This window comes from Herpailurus yagouaroundi, unplaced genomic scaffold (genome assembly GCF_014898765.1).
Source record: "Herpailurus yagouaroundi ecotype Mexico unplaced genomic scaffold, PumYag 163, whole genome shotgun sequence".
In the NCBI taxonomy this organism is placed as follows: domain Eukaryota; kingdom Metazoa; phylum Chordata; class Mammalia; order Carnivora; family Felidae; genus Herpailurus; species Herpailurus yagouaroundi.
Genome location: NW_024412404.1, coordinates 66,339,081 through 66,364,090, shown reverse-complemented (window position 1 = coordinate 66,364,090; position 25,010 = coordinate 66,339,081). Strand labels below are relative to the sequence as shown.

General features: G+C 54.6%; 1 protein-coding gene across 1 annotated transcript in view; it reads left to right on the top strand.

Annotated features, from left to right (window-relative positions):
• TCERG1L (transcription elongation regulator 1 like) overlaps nucleotides 1–25,010 on the top strand; it is a 166,810-nt gene that overhangs the window by 116,632 nt on the left and 25,168 nt on the right. Inside the window, exon 6 of the mRNA XM_040486936.1 lies at nucleotides 8,627–8,696. Coding sequence (XP_040342870.1) covers nucleotides 8,627–8,696 — 70 coding nt within the window. The remainder of the gene's footprint in view (nucleotides 1–8,626; nucleotides 8,697–25,010) is intronic.

The following is a 25,010-nucleotide window of genomic DNA, read 5'->3' as shown; positions in this document are numbered from 1 at the left end:
ATTGGTGTTGCAACCTGAGATATTTACTGGCTTAGATTTCGGTTTGCTTAAGTAGACCTTCAAGGAATCAGAGCCACGTCAGCCTGGTGGCCTCCTTGTTTAATTAATTTAACGGCAGGGATCTGAGTTACGTGGGTCATAGATCAGTGCTCCACTTGAGTCTCCCAACAGAATCTCATTTTAGACTTAAAAAAGTTAGAGAGTTGAGTCTTAAGTCTGACAAACACAAGCAGAAATATCTGGTAAATTTAGATTTATTGTATCAGGATATTTTGTCATCCATTAACCTGCTACTATGACCCAAACTACTCTACCTAGATAGATATGTGATTACTAAGATTATGTGTAGTTACAAAACAAGTTTTCACCTTGCTTCCTCTTGTAAAGAGAGGAAGAGATTTTCTTAAACCAGTATTTTTTTAACCTGAATCTTCAAGATATGCAAATGACCTCAGTGCAACTTCCTGTCGCAGGGTAGGATTGACATTTACGTGCATAATTTCTAATTTCCTAAGACCCACCCGCCCAAATTGTTGTGTTTGCCGCAAAACAATTAGGACAGAGGGTGTTTGTGGAGGATTAATTAGCGATTAATGGGCAGAGTTGATGACCTCCAGCCTTCAGCAAGTGACATTTTTCCCTGGCTGTTCATCCATCATGACTCATCAGTGATCTGACCCTAATTATTATAAGAATCAGCTCCAGGGGAGATTGTTCTTGGTGGAGGATTTTGTTTTTCACATTTTGTTCGACTGTGAGTCATTATGGATTTGAATATATGAATACCTGTTTCTGGTCTGGAATGGAGCAATTAAGCCTTCCAGTGGATACCAATTATCTTTCAAGAGGCAAATGAAATACACAAGTTTTATAAAAGAGCTGCCACATCTAGCTGCGATGGTTCTAGAAGCGTGCGTGCCTGCCGGGGACGTGAGGCAAACAAGCAGGGGCTGATGGTGCCAGACGGCTTCGGGGTCCAGGACACAGCACCGCCAAAAGTGCCGAGCCGCTCGTCAGTCAGCAGACGAGCAGCAGAGCCCCTTCATTCTGGTAGCGTCGCTCAGAGAGTCAGACAGAGCCCGGGACCGTCTCCTGACCGTCTGGCAGCGTGTCCTGATTGGGTTCGGCTCTCGAAATCCACGGCTCGTTGAGAGTAGACACCTGCGGAACCGGAGTGAACGGAGAGGCGCCAGCCTCACCCTGCACCTGCGACCCCCCCCCCCCCCCCAGCCGCGCAGGGGCCTCGGCCGGGGCCTCGGTTCAGAGGGCGCTCGCGCTCGTCCGCGGGCTTCGGTGTCCACGGCCCCATCAGACGCTCGGCTCTTGGGCCGCATTCCCCTGCGGCACCAGAGCCCCCCTTTCTCGTGCCGGGTGGAGGGCTCCCGGCCGTCCGGGCCTCGCACCTGGGCTGCGGGTGGCACGGGTGGGGGAGGGCAGGGACGTGCGCACGGAAAACGGGTGCGTCGCCCGGCGGGCCCAGCCCACCCCAGCCTCACCGGGCGGGCGCCGTCTGTGTGAACTACCCGTCGCTGCTGGGACACACCATCACACGCTTAGCAGCTTGCCACAACGCCAGTTTGTCACGGTACTTAAGTCCCAGGGTGTCGGCAGACGTGTTGCTGGCCGCCTGGTTTCCGGGGCTCCGGGCCCCTTGCTCTGCCACAGAGGCAGCAGCACAGCACCTCAGATCCTTCTGGACACTCTTCTGCCTTCCTCCTCCGCTTGGCAGGGTCCTTCTGATGAGACTGGACTCACCCGGACGACCCGGGATGCTCTCCCATCTCAAGGAAGGATGCTTTGCAAATCTCCCTTTGCAGCCTAACCTGATACAGTCATAGGCTCCAGGGACTGGGCACGGCCATCTTTGGGGTCATCATTCTGCAACCCACTGGCTTTGTACCCATTTTACAGAAGAGGGGATAAAAAAGAGATGGCCCAAGGTCACGCTTCTGTCAGGCGGGGGGCCCGGATTTGCACCCTGGTGGGTCCGACTCCACCAGGCTTCTCGTGAGCTGCGAGCCTGTGAGGGGAACGCACCTCCCCCTGTGCCCGACACACCCACAGTCAGGTGCAGGCGGCTTTGTTCTCTAATGCCGCTTTGTCCCCAACCTACAGCAGAGGGGGCACGGACGTCACTTGGCTTCAATTACTTTGTAAACATTTTAGTCATTTATATTCAAGACAGATGTACAATGCTAATGACGTTCATTTCGCCAAGTAGGACATAGAACCATCCCCGTGAGTCAACACAGCTGTGACTTCCCCGGCTTTGTTTGCCCAGGGACAGCACGAGGATCTCCGAGCCACAGGGGGACCAGGTGGCCGGGCTCAGCGACTCGTCCGCCACACTCCAGTGTGGGCATCACCTGTCCCTAGGGATCAGGTTGCAGAGCCCCCGCCCCAAGCAGAGTTCAGCTGTCCCGGGTATTTGGGAGGGACGCTGCCCTTCACATGTGACATGTGTCCCACACCCGACAACACGTGGGGGCCCCTCCCGTGGCTCCTCTTTGCGGGATGAATGACCCAGACCCTAGATGGGGCAGGTGAGTGGGGACAGGTCATGCCTCCAGAAAGCAGGGTCAGGGGGCCTGAACTCCTAGCAGAATGTGCCAGGCAGCCGGGACAGGCATCACAGCAGGGGTCTTCATGAAGCTCCGTAACAGTCACCTCCCTGTTTCCTGCAGCTGGGTGGCCAGGACGGCAGGGCAGAGGCTCAACCGGGGTCAGCAACACTGCTGAGTTAGCGCTGATGCAGGGGCTGGGTCCCGTCTGTGCAGCTGTTAACCCCGAGAGGCGGGAAGAGCATTTTTCAAAGTGGTTTTCCCCAGAACCTAATGCTTCAAGCTGTCACCCCCTGACTGCGGACCCAGGAATGAAGGAGGAAGGGAGGGAAGGGGAAGGAGGAGGACATTAGTCCCTTTCCAGACCAGTCATTTGTGTACTTGGGGACGGGGCTGACACCCGACCCCAGCAGTGAGCAGGGGGCCTAGGGGCAGTGGGGGAGGAGCAAAGTGAGTCCCAGACCAGCGGCCAGGCCGTAAACTGAACACCACCTGCAGACAAACAAGAAACGCAGAGACCAATTTTGGTGTCAGGAGGCCCCCAGCTGGTGGAGGTCATGGAGCCACGGTGCAGGGCCCTGGATCTGCCCCGGGATTCCCTCGTGTCCCCCGGTGCTGACACCCCCACCCACCTCTGCCAGCTGCCCTGACCCAGCCTGGGGGACAGGTTTCGGGGCTCGTGGCCAAGCAGGAAAGTGCACCCACCTTGCCCCTCCGTTCGCCCCGGGCAGCCACGGTCTTGGGGGCTGCTTCTCCTCTGGGTCTCGGAGGGAACAGGGGTGCCCGTTCTTCCCATTGGCTCACAAACTGCAGTCCTAAGGAGCACAGGACAGCAACTTTTATGTGTTTATTATTATTATTTTTAATGTTTTATTTATTTTTGAGAGAGAGAGAGAGAGACAGAGTACAAGCGAGGAAGGGGCAGAGAGAAGGAGACACAGAATTGGAAGCACTGAGCTGTCAGCGCAGAGCCCGACGCAGGGCTCGAACTCAGAAACCACGTGGTCATGACCTGAGCTGAAGTCGGATGCTTAACCGACTGAGCCACCCAGGCGCCCCTGGGACAACGATTTTAAATGAATGACTCAACTGTTGCAAATTTCATGGATTTTAGGAAATGCAGACAGAGCTGTCGCAGGGCGATTGGCAGAGAGCTCAGGTCAGGGGTGCAGCTGTCCCGTCAAAGCTTGGCCCCCATCGAGCGGAAGGACAGGCCTGCTGAGCCTTGCGTTCTGGGCTGGCCCGTGGGGCGGTCCTGTAGGCGGGACTCGGACATCTGGCCAGCACTGACCCTGGCTCCCGGGGCCCAGGCTTCTCCCGCAGAGTGCTCAGGTCCTCTGTGCAAGGTTCCCTCCTCTCTCCCGCTCCCTCTCCCTCAGCTGGACGTGCTGATAAGAATGTCTTTGTGCACGTGTATTTATCTTAGGAGCATCTGTACAAGCGTTTGTATTGTACAGATTCGTATTATTCGAACTGCCAGGTCAAAAGGTACATGCCTTTTAAATTTTCCTCCACGATAGCCCAGCTCCCAGACCCACTAATAGATTCTGCACACTTCTGCAAGCACCAGAGATCATCCACCTTTGAATTTTAAAACCATTCTTTGTTTCGACTGGTGTTTTTTAAGTTTTGAGTGAAATTGAACCTTTTCACAGGTTTATTGGCCATTTGTTTTGTTTTGTATCCCGTGACATGCTTAAGTCTTTGTCTCTTTTATTGAAATATACGGAGTGTTGTAGATACCGGTATTTGGGCTACAGCACGATTACAGTATTTTTTTCCTCATCTTTTGATTTTTTTTCCATAAAAAATCGGTCCCGAATTTCTTCTGATCGTACTAAAGTATACGTAACTTGGCGTCTGTCTTTGTAACCATTTTTAAGTGTGCGACCTGGTGGCATTAACTTCCTTAATATTGTTGTACAACCATCACCACATCCTCCAAAGCTCTGTCTTCACCCCAGACGGAAACTCCGTAACCATTATCAGCAAGTCCCCGTGACTTTCTTCCCGCAGCCCCGGGAGCCTCCCTTCCCCGCCCCCCACGGCTATGGACTCGCCGGCTCATAGGCCTCCTGCGAGTGGCACCAGGCGGTCCTGCCCCCTTAGTGCCTGACTGGCTTCACCGAGCTTAGTGTCTTCTCGGCTTATCCGCATAGGCTGTAGCCTCTGTCGGACGTTCGTTCCTGTTTCCAGCCGAATGATATCCCATCGTGTGGGTGGACCCATCTCCTGTCCGTCCGTCGGTTGACGGGCGCTTGGCTGTTGCCTCCGTTTGGCTACCATGAATTGTGTTAGTATGAACATCGGCGCACAGATGCCGTTTGAGTCCCTGTCTTCAGTTCTTCTGTGTCTATACCGAGGAGTTGAATTTCTGGCTCAAGGGGCAGTTCTACATTTGGCCTCTTGAGGAGCGGCCAAGACTTCTTCTGTCACAGCAGTGACGCTGTTTTACGTTCCCAACACGGGGGTCTTCCCATCCTTCTCTATCCCCTCCAGAACCCGCTGATCTCGTTTTTATTGTTAGTATTATTATCACTGCTACTGTGATCACCACCATAGAGCATGTAAAGTGGCGCATCATTCTGGTGTTGACTGGCGTTTCCCTAATGGTTAAGGGTGTGTGACATCTTGTCCCGTGCTTCTTGGCCACGTGTATGGTTTCTTTAGAGAAGCGTGCCTTCACGTCATTTGTCCTTTTTATGATTGGGTTGTTTTTGTCTTAGTTTGTGGTGGTGTTGTGGAGCGGTAGGAGTTCACCCATGGTCCGGGTGCTAATCCCTTGGCAGATACGTGATTTGCAAACGTTTGCTCCCATTGTGTGGTCATAGTATCCTTTGATGTACAGAAGTTTTTAATTTTATGAAGTCCCATTTCTCGGGTTTTCTTCCTTTTATCGCCTGTGGTTTGGTGTCATGGGTAAGAAACCATTACCAAATCTGCTGTCAGGATGTCTCCCTGTGTTTTCCCCTAAGAGTTTTATGGTTTTAGCTCCCACGTTTACCTCTCTCATCTGTTCGCAGGTCATTTTCCTCAGGAATGGTTTCTGTCCAATTCTTGTTTCTCGTGAATGGGCCACGCTTTCCTATTTCTTTGTATGGGTTGTAATTTTTTGTTGAGAACTGGACTTTCTGGGTTTATTACATGGAAATCCTGGAAAACGGATTCTCCTATCCTCAGGGGTTTCTGGTTCCTGCTTGTGGAGGACTGGAGGCATCCATTTGTGACTTTTCCAAACGATTTTCTTAAACGTGTGATCCTTGCGTGTGGCCTCTGGAGTTTCTGCTCCGTTATTATCTCTGTGGTTATTGAAGGCTGGCGGCTCATCCGGGCGGCTATGCGGTCTCGTCCGAATCCAGAGCTCGGTGGGCATCCGGAAGAGCTGCCGACCCCAGCGCCCCCCGCTCTGCCGAATGCGTGATCTTCCTTCTGGTCTTGTACTGTTAAAGGCAGTCGCAGTTACGAATATTTTCCTTTACGGCCTCTGGATTCTGTGTCTTGGTTACTTTCCTCACGACGAGACTATCCACAACAAACCAACAAAAGATCTTTAAAAAATAATCAATAGCTTTATAATTGTATGACCTCGTTCTTCCTGAAAAAACTTCTGATTTTTCACGTCTACCCTTTGCCCTCCCTCAAGTGTGTACTGGAGTGGAGCGAGGGGCGTGGTCTGCCTCTGCTCCACTTGGTTTCTTATTCTGGCCACACCTTGCCTGCTCCCCGTCACCCCCGTCCTCTCTGCCTGAAAGGCCAGCAGATGGCAAAACACAGTCCCTCTCTTTCTGCGAAACCTGGCTGCAGCGTCCCCTCCCCCCAGGCGCTCTGGGAAGGAGGTGCACCTTCAGACACCCTGAGATGCAGACGGGCAGGCTCGCTGCTGCTCTGGGGTCACTGAGGCGGAGCCCCTGGGGGACCCCTGTCCCCCCCGGGGCAGAGGGGCCGGGATCCAGTCCTGGCGTCTCAGGTGCAGGGGTCTGGCAGGCATGGAGGCAGGGACGGGGGAGAGTGGGTACGGGGGTGGACAGGTTGAGTGTGCAGGGCTGGGGTGCCCGTGGGCCACTGAAGCAGAGAGGCCGGGTGGGGAGGACAGGGTAGGGGCAGGGAGGTGCGTGTGCCTCTTGGGGCAGCGGCCTAGAAGGGCTGACTGTTGGCACCCTGGACGGGCCATGTGGGAAGAGAGTGTGGAGCGTGAAGACGGTGAGTCCCCCCCATATCAGCTGGTGTCACAAATGCTCTCGTCTCTAGGCCTGGTTCTCAACCAGGAGGGGGCTTCTGTTCCCTAGGGGGTGTTTGGCAGTTTCTAGAGACATTTCTGGCTGTCGCACCTGGGACCTGTCCCCCCTGCTACAGGCATGTGCTGAGCAACCTGCAGCACGTCCAGCCCCAAGCGTCACCAGCGCAGGAGGCTCCCTGCGCGAGGGCTCCCCAGGTGCCGCGGAGGCTGCCGGGGCTGAGGTCCCGGACCACCCCTCCCCACTGTCCCACAGGGAGCCCCGCTCCCCATCTTCATTTGGACAGTGTCCGTGTCTGTAACGTCTCCTTCCTGGGCGAGCCTCTTCCAGAAGGGGCTTCCAGAAGGTTCTTGGCAAGCGCCCACTGGTCCCGTGATGGCGTGGTGTAGTGCACGCGGCTTGGCGTGGGTGGCTGTGCGTGGGAGGAACCCCAACCAGGACGACGGCTGGGCTGGGGCAGCCGGGAGCTTCCAGAACCTGACTCTCTCCTCCTGCAGGCAGCCCCACACAGAACATAGGAAGAAGCCTATGAAAAGGTGGGGGGCGGAGGCTTCGCTGGGGTTCCAGACAGCGCATCCTTCGTGGCCCCGTTCTCATGGCAGAGCCTCCCCAGGAAGGGTGGAACACAGGCAGCCAGGTGGGCTGGCAGACGCGGAGACCGGGGATGCTCCACGGAGCCCAGCCCCCTGCACCTCTGCCCACACGGGACACGGGCACGAGAAAGTGGTCTCCTGTGCGTGACGGACACAGAATGAGAAGCAGGGCAGAAATCAGTTGTGACGCCAGGGAGCGTATGGAAATCGTTCATCTGTCAGGACTGAAATAATAATGCTCTGGAAGCATCCTGATACTCATTTTTCCTCTTTCCCTTTTGGAGACAAATAAGAAATGCTGAAGCACCTTTTTACTTTTTCATTCCAAAAGCTCATCAAATATTTACAAGGCCAGCCTCCTCAGGATGGAAACAGGGGGCCTGTCTTCAAAATCAATTTGGGTTTTTGAAGAAGCTGCATGGCCAGTAGTGAGGTACATGCCGTGTGCAGAAGTGGGGTGCTTCACGGAGCGCCTGGGTGGCTCAGTCGGTTAAGTGTCCAACTTCGGCTCAGGTCACGATCTCGCAGTTTGTGAGTTCGTGCCCCGCGTCGGGCTCTGGGCTGACAGCTCGGAGCCTGGAGCCTGCTTCGGATTCTGTGTCTCCTTCTCTCTCCACCCCTCCCCTGCTCACGCTCTGTCTCTCTCTCTCTCTCTCTCAAAAATAAAGAGGGGCACCTGGCTGGCTCAGTCGGTTAAGCCTGGAGCCTGCTTCAGATTCTGTGTCTCCTTCTCTCTCTCTGCCCCTCCCCCACTTGTGCTCTGTCTCTCTCTATCAAAAATAAATAAAATATTAAAAAAAAAGTGGGGTGATTCACTGCAGTGGACAGAGGGGGGACCAGGTCTCTCAGGTCACTTGTGAGAACCTGCTGGGGCACGTGACACAGAAGGGCTTATCCAGGGCCTGAGTCCCAAGGTGCCGGCGGGGCAGGGGGGTGGGGGTTGGGTGATGCCCACCTCCCAGTCTCCAGCCTCTGGCTTCTCTGGACGATCTAGCAGCCTCTACACACGGGCGGCAGCTAGAGATGCCTTCTCTGCACGAAAGAGAATCAGATCTCTCTTCTGCTGGAACATAGAGCGAGTACCAAGGGAAGGTTGGTTCCAGGATTTGATATCAGTCTTTGTGGGAAGTATGTTTCCTGACCCTCCAGCTGACTCCGCTTGGAAGTGGGGGCTGCCCGGGCTTTGCCAGGGTTATGGGCGCTGACCGGCAATCTTGTTAACTTGGTTTTCTTCCAGCCGACCACAGCGATGGGTCGAGGTCTGAGGATGGCAGGGAAGACCGAAACATGAGAACCAAGAGGAACCGGTAGGTGACGATGCCTTTTGCTCCTGTGTCTCTCCTTAGTGGGTAATTGGCGGGTGTGGAAAGAAAAGGGATCGTTCTGGCCCTGCCGTGTGAGCAATGAAGAGGTGTAACCAGTGGACAGGCAACAGGAGGTCCCAGGTTCCTCCTCAGTGACTGCTCCGGGTGCCCTGTGCCTCGGCAGGCAGGTGCCCGGGAGGACTCCAGGCACCTTGGACACTGGCCAGCGTCGGGCCCGCACTGGCCCTCCCTGGTGCCCACGTGCTCAGCCCTGGCCTGGCACCCGGAGTCCTGAAGGTGTGGATGGAAGGTGCCAGGTGTGGGGGGAGGAGAGGACACCGTTTTGCGGGTCAGGCAGGTCTGGGGCTGGAGTTGGGCGCCTCTTGCTTTGTGACTTGGGCAAAATAATTCCACCCTGACCTCAGATTTCCCACCTGCGCGAGATTGCAGAAGCTCCCGATGACAGCATAAGGTGACAGAGGATGGGGGGGGGGGAGGGGGCGTGTGACTGTGGTCACACTAGCGAATACACAGCTCTCTGCGCTCGTCACCCTGTGGCTGTGGTGCGGGCAGCACACGCAGGTGCGGGACCCTCCTCTGACTGCTACCCCTGCAGCCCCTCCTGCTGGGCCGGTTCCGTGGCTCCTTTCCTTCTGACCCCCACGTCAGGGGTGAAGCCTGGGTCCGTGTGTCTAAGCCCCTAGGAAGCGGGCAGAAGGCGTGGCCGTGTTGTCCGGCACCCGCCTCTGGCAGAGAAGGAGGGGGATATAAAAGGCCACCCGTGAAGCCTGAGTCACGGGCCGCTTCCTGAGCTCAGGGGGTGCCCATGTCCTGCCAGAGCCCGGCCCTCATCGTGGCCCAGTGGGTGCTCCCGGCCACGCACCAGCCGCCCCCTTGTCCCGCCTCTCACGGGATGGCCTCGGCTGGCGGCAGGGATCAGCGTGCCCCCGGAGGGTGAGCCCCGTGGGTACGTTCTCCTTACACAATGTGCCTTAGAACCCGAGCACGGAGGAGGCAGGTGCTGCAGACAGAGCACAGCCCCCACCCTGCTCACGCAGAAAAGAGCCTCACGTTTGAAGTCATTCTGAAAGGAAAGCGTTTCAGACGAGTCTCTGGACACAGAAACAGTGCAAAGAAGAGCTTCGTTGTGTGGACAAGGGAGGCAGATGGCCAGGTGGGCGGGCTCCAGCCTGCCATCGGGGCTGTGAGGGCGAGGGAGACAAGGGGAAGGTGCTGGCTAAGACTCCAAAGCCAACTTGTGAAAATTGGTGGTTTTTTAATAGCATCTCAACGGAAAGTGTGATCACTATAGTGGCAAAGAAAAATCATCGTCTGTATATCTGAGGAAAATAGACCTCACATCACTGATCTATGTGTTTTGGTGAAAACCATTATCTGTCACCATTTCCATGCCACCCAGTTATTCTTTTTTTTTTTTTTTTTAACATTTTAAAGATTTTCTTTTATAAGTGATCTCTGCACCTAACATGGGGCCTGAGATCAAAAGTCACATGTTCCACCGACAGAGTCAGCCAGGCACGCTTTTTTCACCTGATTCTTCTTTAGTCTTATGCTGTACAATCTTAAAAATACACTCTCAATATTATTTCTACCAAAAAAAAAAAAAAAGTGCCTTAGAAGTAAGACTCCCGCAGTGACACCTGTTTACGGTGATGAAGGAAAATGCCATCTTGTCTCAGCCTGTGCCCATCCCGGCCTCTTCAGCCCTTAGGGGTGGCTTCCTGGCAAAAGAAGGTGGGAGAGAGGGAGGGAGGGAGGGCGAGCGCTGGGCACCGGGCGCCCGACACCTGACCCCCAGTCGGGATGGGACTCTTCTCTGGGACTGAGGACGGACCAGTGAGGTTGGAGACCCAGACCTGCAGAGTTAGCCCTGTGTGGTCCCCATTCCTTTCACGTCGATGCCTTTGGGTCTCTCCCTATTATGCACCCCTTAAAAAATCGTTTTGCTGACCAGGGCCCAGGTATGTTGTAATTTCAACTGATCACAAGCAGACAGCACAGAACTTTCTAGAAACACTGCAGGGGATGGTGAGCACTGTCCTCCCCAAGACAGGGGTCTGTCTGGATGCAGGGATGGCTCCTCCCTGGGACGAAGGGGACCAGGGCTGCCGGTCGGCACGGCCAGAGGCTCCCTGTGGCCATGTGCCTTTCACGGGGCCAACGGCTCCAGGAAAGGGAGTAGAGTGTCATGTCTTTGTTTTTATGTTTAGACCATGGGGATCAGCCAAGGTGGTCTCTGTTGGTCTTTGCATCCATGTATCCACGATCTGAAAAACAAAACGAGCTTCCCGAGGCACCAGAAATAGGCACATGGAGCCACCATTTGATGATGTTGGAGTTGGGTTGGAGGAGGCGCTGGATGGGGTCCAGAGTAGCTGGGACATCTGCCTACACGTGGCCCCATTTCACTCATGTTCCCATGGGACTGGCCTTGAATTCTGATCAGCTGGCATTCAAGTAAAGTCAGAACATTAATTTGGGTCTTACTCATCTGAATGATTTCCGCAAATGAGCACCAGCTTTGGAACAGACCCAGAAGCTGTGGGCATTGCTGCCTCGGTTTCCTCCTGCAGACTCCTTCCCCGGCTGGGGGTCCCTGTCCTGGCCACGCTTTTCTCCCACTGAACTCTGGCAGGAAGTGCTTCCTCTGTAGTGAATGCAGCTGGACTGGGCTTCTAGAATATTCCACCCGTCCTGGTCATTCATCTCTGAGCCATTTACGCACGCCACGTGTTCTGTTTGGAAGGCTCACTCCTGTGCAGTTTTTCCAAACTCCCCCCACAGCCTGATCCGCGTGTCATTTGCTCAGAGCTAATCGCCCTGGGCTGCCAGACCACGGTGCATCTCTGTGCACCGTGTCTGGCTTTGGGAAGGTTATTGTCAGTGAGTCCGGGCTTTTCTCGAGTTCCTGACTGCGTTTGTGTATTTTTAATTGGTGGATTCTGGCATAGATATTAAGAGAACAAGCCTTCAGAGGACCTGCTGAAATCAGTCCCTTCTGACCTACCTTTATTGTATAACTAATGAAATTTTTCGTCATCAAGAAGTAAGTGTGTCAAATCCTCCTATGGCGTGTGACTCAGCAGCCGCCATGTTCAGGAAACATTGGACGTTGCTTTCTGCTCCTGCGTTTCTTCCAAACCCCGACACGACTCGTATACATCTTGCACACTCTTACACAGATGGAATTAGCTCAATTGTTCCAATAATTCAGGTCTAGATGATACTTTTCCCAAAACTCCCTGGGAAAAGAAATACGTCCCAGTGACAAGCTTTCAAATTACTAAAATATTTTACATGACCCGGTGAGCAGTTTCAAGTGCCTTGTTATTTACTACTTAATGGGATGCGCCCATGACATGTGACCCTGCATCTTCCCCGGGACTGGGAAGTGGGAAAGTGATTGTGTCTCCCTGTTTTGCCGTTTTGTGCAGTGTCTACGGGTTTTGCCGGTTTCTGGTTGAGTGGTCTTCTCTAAGTTCAGACTGCTTTTCACATGTGCGGTCTATTTTAAGAACTTGGGATTTATGTCAGGTAATTGAACGGTAGGTACTATCTCAAGGATCCAGCGAATGTGAGTCATATAGTTTAAACATCAGAATGAAATGATCCACAAGACACATTAGAGAAGAAATTGTCAACGACATGTGTGGCTTTTAGCGGTGCCTGATTTTACCAGTTGATGGGCTGGGGGTTCCTCCTCACTAACGGCTTCCTGGAGCACGAAAGGGTGGCCTTGCTCCTTCAGTTACCACTGGCCCCACAGCTGTGGCGCAGATTTTTTATCCTGTGGGTGACCAAAAGAAATCTCTTGGCTTGGAGTATTGCTTATTTCTAAGTTTGTAACTTTTGTAGTTTGTAAGTTTGGGGATGCCCAGTTGATGGCTTTGGGTAGAAGGGGTAAAGTTGGCCTCATCCCATAAAAAAGTCGCATCAATAGGGCGCTTTCTTGGGGTCGTGAGCAGCGTGGGCTGGAGACCTAAGAGAACATTGAATCGGCAGGAAGTGCCCGGTCCTTTTTCTGTTTGCCCCAAGTACGTCCCGCATATTTTCTCTTGGTAAACCAATGTGGCCAAGGCACGCCCCAAGCAGGGCCTCTGGACAAGGCTGGGTCTTGAAGGATCTTTGGGGTCACCTGAGGAGGTACCCCCATCCTCCGTGTCCACACATGATCCCGAGGTGCCCCGCACAGAGCTGTGAGGTTATGATCTGTCTTCCTGGAGTTCTACACCCCACCTGGGGGCAGTCTAGGGCTGGGACAATCCATCTAGTACGAAAAAAACATTAGCATCCAAAAGACAAGCCTAATATAAAGTGTGGAGGTGTTGCAGACACTGCCCCTGACACTGTTCCCCAGTCAAGCCCGTATCCGGACAGAGCCAACTGTGGAAGGTGGAAGGAAACCCTCTTATGGCAGTCAGAAAGCCGTTGATCTCCGGCACACAAGCAAACGATTATCAGTAAGTGTGGGCAGCGGCGGGGGCATCACGCCACAGAGACAACCAGGAGCCAAGCTCTTTCCTTTCTATGTACCGGGTTTCTCGAATCCCACAGAGGTTAGCTGTTGAGAAAGTGAGAGCATCGCCTCTTTGAAATGCCATCAGATAATGCTAGAAAATAGGTGGGCTTAAAAATAAAGTTGCTATAAAACTGTATCTTTAATTGGCCCTGATAGAACGAGAATGATCCGCATTCCAGGGTCAGGGTGGGAGTCTCACGTTCTTCTCCAGGAGACTCCGTAAGATAGGACAGTGTGTCGTCTTTCTGTGGTCTTTGACGAGCATGGAAAACGAACGATTAACGCCCACTGCCCTTCTGCCACTCCTCGTACATAATTCATGATTTCAGCTGATCAGCGGGGTCTGTATAGAAACCTGTGCCACAGGTCACTAGAGCGTCACACACAGGTTACCTTGTGACAGCTGCCTTTGGGATGGAGTGATCAGTTGTGCTGGGATTTCACTGTCTTTTTGAACTGGAACACACATATTCCTGCCATTTGTTTTCTCTTCAAAAAGAATTATAAACCTCTGTGTTTTTGAAGGGGTGACCAGATACCAGCATTGGTAAGGAGACCCGTGTTGCACGCCAGCTGCACATAGACGCGGCGGGCGCTGCCCCTTGCCTTGGGGTGAACAGGCAGACTTCTGCTGTCACCCGTCACGCAAGGGTCTCCCACGGAGAGATCTGAAATCCGGCCTGCAGGAGGCCAGGCCAAGTCAACCGGAGCCCCCCCCCCCCCCCCCCCCCCACCAAAGTTCCCTCACTGGCTCTTCGTCAGAACTCTCAGCCTACCTTTCCTTCCTGGGACTCTGGTTTGCCATCACTTACCTTTGCGTGGGAGGGCTGGCCAGGGGTCTCTGGGGACCTCTAGTGCTGCAGCAGGTGCCTGAACTCTGCGATAAAACTGTGATGTCTATGATCATTCTGTCTTCCCTCACATCGGGGAGGGACTGCTGGAGAATTTTCTTCTACGAAGGGTCCATTCATGCCGTCGAGAGCACACCCACATGCAGGGTGCACAGGAGACCCTGGGGACCTTCCCGGCCTGCCGTGACCTCCTAAGTCCAACGTGGCACCCGCGCACAGGCAGGCCAGCAGAGAGAAGCTAGGTTCTGGCCCGTGCATCCGTCAAATGCTAAGCACCTGCCGTATGTGCTGCACTGTGTGCCCGGGCCCCCGGTGTCCTCCAGGTTGTCCCCGTCTGGGAGCTTCCCATGGCCCCCATCTCTGTGGTGGGATGGACACTTCAGGGACAAGAGGAGGCCCACGTCTGTCAAATGGTCATGCATAGGAGGCCTGGGGCCTCCCACGGACGGCCATGGCTCCTGGAGAGACAGACAGAGCGGATGGATGGACAAACAGGAGGCCGTGTTCCCAGATTATAACCAGTCCTTGGCTCTCCCCTCCTCTTTCGGGCGTGCGCCGAGCAGATGCCCACCGCACCTGCTGTGTGGGGCCCAGGGACACACAAACACTTGGGTGTCGTTTTCTGTCTCCGGCAGCTCTAGCCCAGGAAGACAGGAGTGTTAAGGCCATGCCAGACAGACCCAGCATCCCAGACGCTGCAGCGCGGCACCGCTGGACCAACCGTATTTCCTCCTTGGCTTGGGGCACCCCGGGGCCAGTTGGTTGCAGCAGAAATGTCTCCGTCCCTGGTGCCACCATGTCAGCACTCCCCGCTCTAGCCCTTGATCCCGGAACTTGCCATCCTGTGTCTCTGTGCTGAAGCTGCCGGGTGTACGATAACCACGGCTGAGCTGCAGCCCCCTCCCCTCGGCACGGGGACCGCCTGCCGCCCCTGCACTGGGGCCGGGCACAGTCACCGATTCCGGTCTGTCCCTCCGTGGGCATCTGGCTTCTCCTCGGGCCTCTGCATGACAGAACCACAGCTGTTGTTTGATCTGAGTCCCTGCCCAGGAAGGGAGGGCCCAGCGCGGGCGTGACACGAGCCATCGACACCGGAGCTGTGCCCGTCTGCATTGCCTTCCCTGAGGAAGCATTCAGGGGGTCCCTGCAAGGCCACGCAGACATTGGGTGGTCAGGGAGGCAAGGCGTCAGCTGAGTCTCAAACAATCAGGACTTTGACAGGCTTACCTAGGACGGAAGAGCCCGAGGAGACGTGTGGGGTCTGGGTTCACGCTGGCCTTCTCTCCTTCCACCACGATGAGCCCCGGGGGCCTCCCCGGGACCCCTGTGCAGTGCCCTCTGCCGCCCGCTCCCAAGGGAGCTTAGGACAGGACCGCTCCTGGAGATGGTCTTTGATTTGAGAAGACAGTTTCAATTTCCACCTCTTCCTCAAAATTCCCACTTTCAAACTCTCCGTCTTAAACGGAATCCAGGGAGTTTCCTATCCCCAGACTCCTCTCCATCCCGCTGACCGTGGCGCACCCAGGGTGACTGTCCCTACCGAGAGGTCATCACGGCTACAGCTGCTCCCCAGAAGCCGCTCGAACGAGCGACCAGGCATCAGCAACCTGCATGCGTTGCCTCGATTGCAGTTGGGATGTCCGAAATCACTGCAGCCCTTCGAAGGGGAAACGGGAAATGCGTTTTCTGCCTCAGCAGACGTTGTTGTGCGGCGCGCCCGGTCTGCCAGTGAGGGGAAGGGGGTGCGGCCTGGAGCCGGGCGCCTGCTGCGACAGTGAGCCTGTCTCCTGCAGCCCTGCCGTCCAGTCGACTTGACCCTTACGGCGGTGTGATGGCAGTGTCACGGCGGGGACACAGAGAGACGTCGCCACGTGCTGGCCCACGTCTCACCTCCCTCTTCTCCAGACTGGCTGTCAAGAATTTGGGCTCCCTCCCTAACCCCGGGAGGTGTACGCGTGTGACAGCCTGAGGCAGCCTTTTCTCTTGTGTCCCGTGAGCAAGAATGTACATGCTGCAGACCTGGGAAAAGTAATGGGTCAGCTCTGCGCCCTCTGACGGTCGTGTCTACCGCGAAGAACGCTCAGCTGGCGGGAGGCAGGGGGAGGTGGCTGGAGCAGCGGCAGGGCGGCGTTTGCCTCTATGGTGACAGACACAGAGCAGGTGCGGCCTCAAGAGGATGGTCCACGATGAGAGCAGGATGGTGTGCAGGGAAAACGCAGGTGAGGTCAACTCAGCAGACCCAGCCCTGAGTTCATCCTTCAACTTTTCAACGGGGCAAAGTTCAGTATAGAAAGGAGAGCAGGACATCCGCCCTCCGGGGCCACGTTCCCGGCGTCAGTAACGTCACGGCCAGTGCAGCTCGTGTCTGGTCTGTGCCCCCCACTCAGACTATTTGGGAACAAACCCAGGTCTCCTATAAATTCCGTTTGGACGTATTTCAGGGCGCAGGACTAACATACCACATTTTTAGAAGATATCCGTAGTCACGCCTGAAAACAAGCAGCAAACAATAATTCCTTACTGTGACCAAATCACCGCCCGGACACTGTTCAAATTCCCTTGATGGTTTTCTTTTCTCTTACTCTTCGTTTTCACACCAGCGTCCGAGTCAGGTTTGCTTTCCACACCCTGCTGATCACCTTCCTGAGTCTGTTTTAATCTGCGGTTTTCTCCTCTCCTGCCCCAGTTTGGTTTTCTTTATTTGCTTTGAAAGAAATCAGCATTTCCCCCGACCCAAGGTCCGCAGCCGTGTCCTCACGTCCATGGGCTTCTGTGCGTGCAGCCACACGTACAGGCTGCCCCAGCTCCGGTCTGGTCCACGTTTGGTAAGAAAACCTTACGGCAGCACTGAGCTCCCTCCGCCAGGAGCCTCAGCATCTCTGGTCACCTGTCTTTTTGTGACATGAGTGGGTGATTTGTGTAGGACTGTCATTTCCGTAAGGGTTGTTAAACACCAGTGTGTGAGTCGTCCCATTTTATTTGCACCTGCTGGATTGAACGCTTTACAAAGAGCAATGGCCTCATAAACTTTTTGGTTCCCTTAAGTTATAACCCAGATAGAAAACAGGATAAAAGCTGGATTCTTCCCCTTCCAAGCTCATTGTCAAAGCCTTGTGCTGACTTGGTAGTGTCCTGCAAAGGTGATGAACTCACGATGAGTTCCCAGAGTTAAACAGCTGATGTGTTTCCCCCTGTTACGGGTCCTGTCATTTAAAAAACAAGGAGCTTGTTGGGGCGCCTGGGTGGCTCAGTCAGTTAAGTGTCTGACTTCAGCTCAGGTCATGATCTCATGGTTCGTAATTTCGAGCCTCACGTCAGGCTTTGTGCTGACAGCTCGGAGCCCGGAGCCTGCTTCGGATTCTGTGTCTCCTCCTCTCTCTGCCCCTCCACTGCTCACGCTCTGTCTCTCTCTCTGTCTCAAAAATAAATAAAGAGGGGCATCTGGCTGGCTCAGTCGGTTAAGTGTCCGACTTCCGCTCAGGTCCTGATCTCGCGGTCTGTGAGTTTGAGCCCCACGTGGGGCTCTGCGCTGACAGCTCGGAGCCCGGAGCCTGCTTCGGGTTCTGTGTCTCCCTCTCTCTCTGCCCCTCCCCTGCTCACGCTCTGTCTCTCTGTCTCTGTCTCAAAAATAAATAAAAATTAAAAACAACAACAACAACAACAAAGTGCTTGTCCCTGTCTTGGTGATTGTTGCTTGACTGCCCCGGGCATGAGATGTACCTTTTCAAAATGTAGGTGAACATCTTTTTAATACGAGGAGATTTTCTTGAATTTGTGGGTTTTTTTTTTTTTTTTTTTTTTAGAATTTGTTCCATTTTATGCTTTGAGCCTCCTTACTGGCCACTCCAAGGACACAAGTAGCTCTTTGCCTTTCTGTGTCACTTTCTTTCACATCCTCTTTGTACCTTTCCTGGTTTCTTTAGGTTTTTCCCTCTCATTCTTATCTGTTAATCTTAAGGCATGTTTGTGCACCTTCTGGTTTATGCTTCATTTCTAATTTGTTTCCCTTTAATTTGTAATTTCCCGCATCATCCAGCTGTCTTTTCAGATCTTTATTTGGTGCAACAACATGCCCTTTTCCCCCTGAATTATCTACTCTGATATAGGCTGTGATTTTATAACCTGCACCACAGCCTTTGAAAAGTGAGCTCATTTTCGGGGCACCTGGGTGGCTCAGTTGGTCGAACATCCGACTCTTGGTTTCGGCTCAGGTCACAATCTCACGGTTCGTGGTTCGAGCCCCGTGTGGGACTCTGCACCGGCAGCTGGTTGGGATTCTCTGTTTCCTCTCTCTCTGCCCCTCCCCGACACGTGCTGTCTCTGTCTCAAAATAAATAAATAAACTTAAAAAAAAAAAGAAAAGAAAAGTTAGCTCATTTTCAAGTGGTTGGTTACGATTTTCATCAGATTCTTGGCTGACTTCGGGCCTTGCTCCTTCTGTCTGCAGGGGCATCTTTGTTCTCTTACTCCTGTACGTGGGGTTGCACGGTGACATTTTTCTGCAGCTCGAGTGAAACGAGAGGGTGCTGGGGAGATGGTCCAAGGCGGCATTCCTGGTCACCGGGCTCTGGAACGCTCCCTATCGTCGTGACACGGGGATGTGCCCCTGTGTTTGGAGCCTGTCCACGGTGCCCCCCACTCTCACCCTCCTTTCCCTTTCCTTGGTGTCTCTGTGTAATTCCGATAAGTTCACGCCATTTTCTCTTTGTCCTTGTCCCGGGTTTTAACCTGAGGGACCCTTAGCTCGCAGGCCCGGCCACCATGCTGGCTTCTCTGAAGCCGGAGCCCCTCCAGGTCCAGCCCCACCCCTTCCGGGCAGCCGCTGCCCCGTGGCTGCCTCTCAGCCCCGGGGACACGTCAGGCTCCCTGGGCCTCCGCCACCTCCCTGCTTCCTGGGGCCGTCGCTGATACCCGAGGGCCTGCTGGTGCCTGGGGCCTGGCTGTGCCCGCCACAGTGAGAGTTCCCAGGGAAGCCTCTGCCCTACTTGTGAAGACGTTGTCTGCGGGCTGTCTTCCGCGGTCCTGACGGCCTGCTGTAGCGTGAGGATTTGGGGACACTGAGAACTTCTCTGCCTTTGCTTTGTTTCACATCAGGAGGTTTTCCTGTGGTTTAAAGCTTCAAATGTCCAAGAGTCTTGCGTCCCGAGGTGTGTGGGATTGGGCTGATGCATTCCTTCCGGTGCTTCCCCAAAGCTCTGTCGTGACTGTTGCAATGCAAGTGACACGGCAGCCTCCGTGGGCCCCGGCCCACGTCCCCCAAGCCGAGGACGCCCCCCACCCCCCGCAAGCCTGGGCGTGCTCAGGATTCAGCACGGGGCCACCAGCCCCGTGCAAGGAGGAAACACCTTCTTGAGGGACAGTGAGGACCCATCCGCGGGCCCCCTGTGCCGCCATCGTGTGGTGTGAGATCAGGTTCTGGGTGCTGAGGCCCTGTGCGTTCCCAGATGAGACCGCACAGGATCTGCCGAGGCGTTTGAGGACCCCCCAGCTGCTGGGAATTTGTTCCGATTTCTCCAAGGCAAGCACTGAGGCCGGGACAGCATGGCACCTCACGGAGCTGGGTCGTGAAGCGGGACTCTACTCAGAACCTGCCCTTTTGACAACCAGACCGACCCATTTCTGGAGACAGGGGCCTGAGCTCTATGCGGTCCAGAATGGGGCCGTCTGCCATGAGCCAGAAAACAGCCTTCAGCTGCTGCTTTCCACGGAGGGGAGCTTGGCCTTCGAGCGCAGAGACGGCCTTTAGGCTGACAAGTAAGTCTGCAGCTGGCACCCCTCGGTCTCTCTGAAGGCCGTGGCCAGCAGAGCATCGTGTGGTAGGAGGTCCTGGCTCATAACTGGCAAATCGTAACCGTGTGCGCAGAAAGGGGACGGCTGAGTGGTCAGCCCGCCACGGAGGGGTTGGCCTCGGCAGAGGCCGGGGTGCCTGTGCTGGTCCCCAGCCCACACCCCCCCTGAAGGTGTCATCAGGGCCAGAAGGTGGGGCCGGGCGAGGAGACACACAGAGGTTTGCCAGGGGGTCCGCGGTCAGTCAGGCAGAGCAGGGCAGCGCTGAAAACCCGAGGTCCCAGGCCCGGCCTGGAGCCTGAGTCCTGCTCCTCCGGGCGCACCTTGTGTCCCTATCAGCCTTGAACCTCACCTCTGTGTGCAGGCAGGGACAGCCACATCCCTGTGCTCCCAGAGCTCCTCACTCCATCCTGCCCGGGACCGGTGCTGAGGCCCCGCAGCCAGGATCCTGCCCATGGCTACGTTTCATCCGGGAGAGGCGCCCTGCTCGAGGCCACTGCTGGATCCCGACCATCCGCATACAAAGGGCATTGCTGGAAGAGCCGGCACCCCTGCACCCTCCCACCCCGTCAAGGGACCTGGAGCCCACCCTGATCGATGCGCCAGTCTTCTGACAGTGGCCAGGGGCACGCTACCACGCTCTGTGTCAGGGCTAAAGACCAGAGAATACGCATCTTTCAAAGTTCGCCTCATCTGAAGACTATTTGTTACAACCACACAACATAATGTTTGAGGCCCCACAAGGCAGAGGTTCACAGAGACTTTGATTCTTGCAGAATTTCGTATTGTGTCTGACACCAGAGTTACAGGCTGGCAGTATTTTGATGATGAATTCCCAGCCTTCTTTGCCAGGAGAAAGAACAAGTTCTCCCCTTCTATTAAATCAAATAAAAGATGAGACGTCATCCAGCCACATAGAGGACTGGATCCCAGTCTTCGGAGGGTTGGTGTGGGTGGTCAGAGGCTGCCAGAGACAATGAAAGTGAAGGATCATCGTTACTGTTATCACCACTATCACGTGGCACCATCCTCATCATAGCCATCACTACTATCACTACCACCATCGTCATCACCACCGTCCTCATCATCACCATCATCACCATCACCACCACCACCATCATCACCACCATCATCACCACCATCATCACCACCACCACCACCATCACCACCATCACCACCACCACCACCACCACCATCACCACCATCACCACCACCACCATCACCACCGTCCTCATCATCACCACCACCACCACCATCATCATCACCATCACCACCACCACCATCATCACCATCACCACCACCATCACCACCATCACCACCACCATCATCATCATCACCATCATCACCACCACCATCATCATCATCACCACCACCATCACCACCATCACCACCACCATCATCATCACCACCATCACCACCATTATCGTCATCATCACCACCATCGCCACCACCATCAGCAGCAGCAGCATCAGTACTATGTATAGAGCAGCCATTGTGCTAACTACTTTTCAGGCATCATCTCAGTTTTCCCATCTGTGGAGTGAGGATGATAACCATGTTTCCCTGTAGCACTGGGATTGAATGAAGTGATGTAGGCAAAGTAGGAGGATAAGGTTTTACACACAGAATGTCAACAAATATCAGGTATTCATATTACTGCATTTAATTCTTACAACAGATCTTAAGAGTCAAGTACTATTATAATTCCAATTTTACAGATGAAAAAAAAAAGAAAAATGATGATGCTTGTCTGAAAATACACAGCATGTTTGGATGAAAGTCCAAGTTCAAAGACAAGTGTGTTGAGATCAAACCATTAATGCCCAACAAACGCTCTGCCTCCTGTGTCATCCCTACAGTGTAGATCTGCCCTCCTCCTCTTTCTCTTCCTGTCCTTCCCTTTCGCCTTCTTCTCTTTTGCCTCCTCTTCCCCTCACCCATTCCTCCCCCTCCCTTCCCTCTCCCCTTCCTCCTCTTCCCCCTTTTCTTCTCCTCCTTCCTCTCCCCCTTCTTCTTCTTCTTCTTCTCTGTTTTCTTCCCCTCCTCCTTCTCCTCCTCTTCCTCCGTGTTCCTCCCCTTTTGAGGACAAGGACTATGAAGCTTGAAGAGGCTAATGAATATCCAGAAGACAGTTACCGTGAGCCACGGAAGGGTTCTAGTCTTGCCTGGGTCCTGAAGCGTTGCTCTCAGCCACTTTACATGGCACAGAGCGGTGGATACCAAACCACAGGACATTTACAGAACAACCTTGTTTTATGAATTCCTTTGACAACTCTTCTCAGAGAGAACAGCCATGCATTCGGAAGGCTTACACAAATGTGTTAATTACATCCAGACAAATTCGAGAGGAAACGCTCAGAAGGGCACCATTCTGTGGCTGTAAGAAAGACGTCTAAAGACCACAACACCTGTCCCCTTTAGGAAGTGAGACCTGAGGCTCTCCTGCATTTAACGTGTCTCCTAGGAAATCACAGGGAACAAACTCAAGCCCAGAATCTAAGTCAACAGTTTAGCCACTGCCTTCTGGGCACCCAGCACGTGCCTAGGGCTGGAAAAGAAGACATGAACAAGCCCTCATGCTGCATGCAGGGACGTGCCTGGCAGCCAGAGAGGCAGATCCCCAGGTGGCTCCGACGAAAGCATCGTGTGTCCGGCCCACCTGCTGCAGGAACCCCACACCTGCGAGTGCAGAGGAGAGAGCGGCTCAGTCACTCAGGGTAAGGTATGGCGTGCAGGCCAGGTGACCAGACGGAAACCAAGCCAGGCCTGTGAGCGGACAAGGGACAGGAAGAGCAGGTGTCAGGATGAAGCGTCACGACGAAGGCACAGAGGTGAGACAGCCATGAAGACAGGAGGCAGGTGGACCGATTGGCAGCCTGAGGAGCTGAGAAAGCACGTGGCTCTTCTGTGGTGATGCCACCAAGAGGCTCACAGGGGACACCTCCGTGGGCTGTGGGCAAACAGAGGCATGTCCTGGAGAAGCTGAGACCTCTCTGCACAAACCAACATGAATGTTTTAGAAAAAAAGCCATGACCCAGGCGGTCTCCATCCCTGGGAGAGTGAGGTTGGTGCGGTGCTTCCTGGGTTGGGGGGCATGTCGGCACCCCACTTCACACACAGGGAGACCTCGGGCCCCCGATTTCCAGCCCGTTGCTTCTCGCGTTGACAAAACCTGGACCGTCCTGGAGGGTGTGGCACTTTCCTGCCCAGTGAGGATGGACCTGGTTATGGGTTTAATCGTGTCCCCCCTCCCCATTCATACGTTGGAGCCCTAGCCCCAGAACCTCAGAATGGGGCCTTATTTGGAAATAGGGTCGTTGCAGATGTAATTAGTTAGGATGGGGTCATTAAAGTGGGCCCTAATCAAATGACTGGTGTCCTTAAAAAAGGGGGCCATTTGGACATGAATGCACATGGGGGAACGCCATGGGACCACGAGGGCAGAGACCTGGTGGATGCCTCTATGGGCCAGGGGACACCAGGTATAGCTGGTGAGCCACCAAGCCAGGAGGGACTGGGGACAGAATCTCTCGACCTCTGAAAGGCACCCATCGGTGATCCTGGCTGAGTGCTGCATGGTTGTGGGGGGGGGGGGGTTCTGCCATGAATGACCCAGGAGCCCAGGAGCCATGCGGCCTGCCCTGGCCACCGGGGGCAACACAGCAGGCTCTCAGGCACACCTGCTGACAGAATTAAAAAACCCAAAAACCTGTGCCTGCCTTCTGAGGGTGATTCTCTGAGAGTCACCTGGTGTCCCATGCTCGAGTCTGATCGTAACTGCCCCCAGTCGGCACAGACCCCACAGGTGAAGTCCAAACAAAACTGCCTCCACTCCAGACACCAGCAGACGGGGGGGTCTCCTGCCTTTCCCCACTTCTGTCTGACTTGGCTGTAAATCCGGGGGTTCTCATAACCTCTCTTCAGGTTTGATGATTTGCTAGAATGATTCACAGAGCTCGGGAGAGCACTGTACTTCAGGTTGTGGTTTTATCATAAAGGGCACAACCCAGGAACAGCCAAATGGTAGATGCATAGGGTGAGTTCTGGAAGGGTCCTGGGCCTCTGTCCCTGTGGATTTTGGGTGCACCTCCTTCCTGGGACACCGGCCCAGCAGCCAGGAGGCTCCTCCAAACCCACTGGTGTTGGTATATAGGCAGGACGGATTGAATCACTGGCCATGTGACCGAACTTGACTTCCAGCCCCCTCCCTTCCTGAGGGTTCCAGCCCTCTTTTCATGTGCTGGTGTTTCCAGTGGGCCTGGCCCTCTCTTGAACCTGTCTGAGGGCACACCCCGAGTCACCGTGTCTCGTAACCTCAGGGGTGGCCAAAACGGGCTCCTTAACAAGGACACCCCAGTCACTCAGGAAATTCACAAAGCAGGGACAAAGACCAGACACAGTCGTTATTACCTGCTGGAACCACCCCTGTCAGCTCATCGGCCGGCCAGCCGGCCCTCGGCAGAGTGTGGCACCAAGTGGTCACCGGTTGCAGACGATGGTGGTAAAGCAGAAACGCCATCCAAGCTGCCCTCCCCCTGGGAAGCGGACCCAAGGACAAGGAGGGAGAGAGAGGTGGTTTAAATGAAACCAAGGTCACTTGAGACGGGCCACCAGCACCTCGGAGAGCACCGCAGGCTGGCCGTCTCCTGCAGGGACCCCAGTGGTGGCCGTGGCACGTGCAGACACAGTGCTGCCAGGACAATGCTCCTGCCGTGGCCGCCCCCCTGCCCATCGCCCACCTGGGAGAATGCAGGGTCGCCGCGGGGCGGGGCTGGTGGGTCCCTCCAGAGGCCACGGCTCTGGGCACTTCCTGCTGCATGTTTTATGACCATCTGGATGAAGATGTGGGAGACCTCTTACCAAATTTATAGTCAAAACCAGGAGGCAGAGCTAATCTATGGAAGAATCCAGATGCCGGACTATTTCACCAGGACTAAGCGAGCAGGATCCCATGTGCATCACAGAATGGAGGTGCTTTGAGGCGTGTCAAGATCGTCTTGTCCAAACCACCTGGTTTTACCAAAACGAGGTCCAGAGAACTTCCATAATTTGCCCAAGAGTTTGCAACAAGCCGTCCCCATGGAGGCTCAGAAGCACGTTGAATTCTGCACATCCACGTGTGGCTTCTTCTCCGGAAC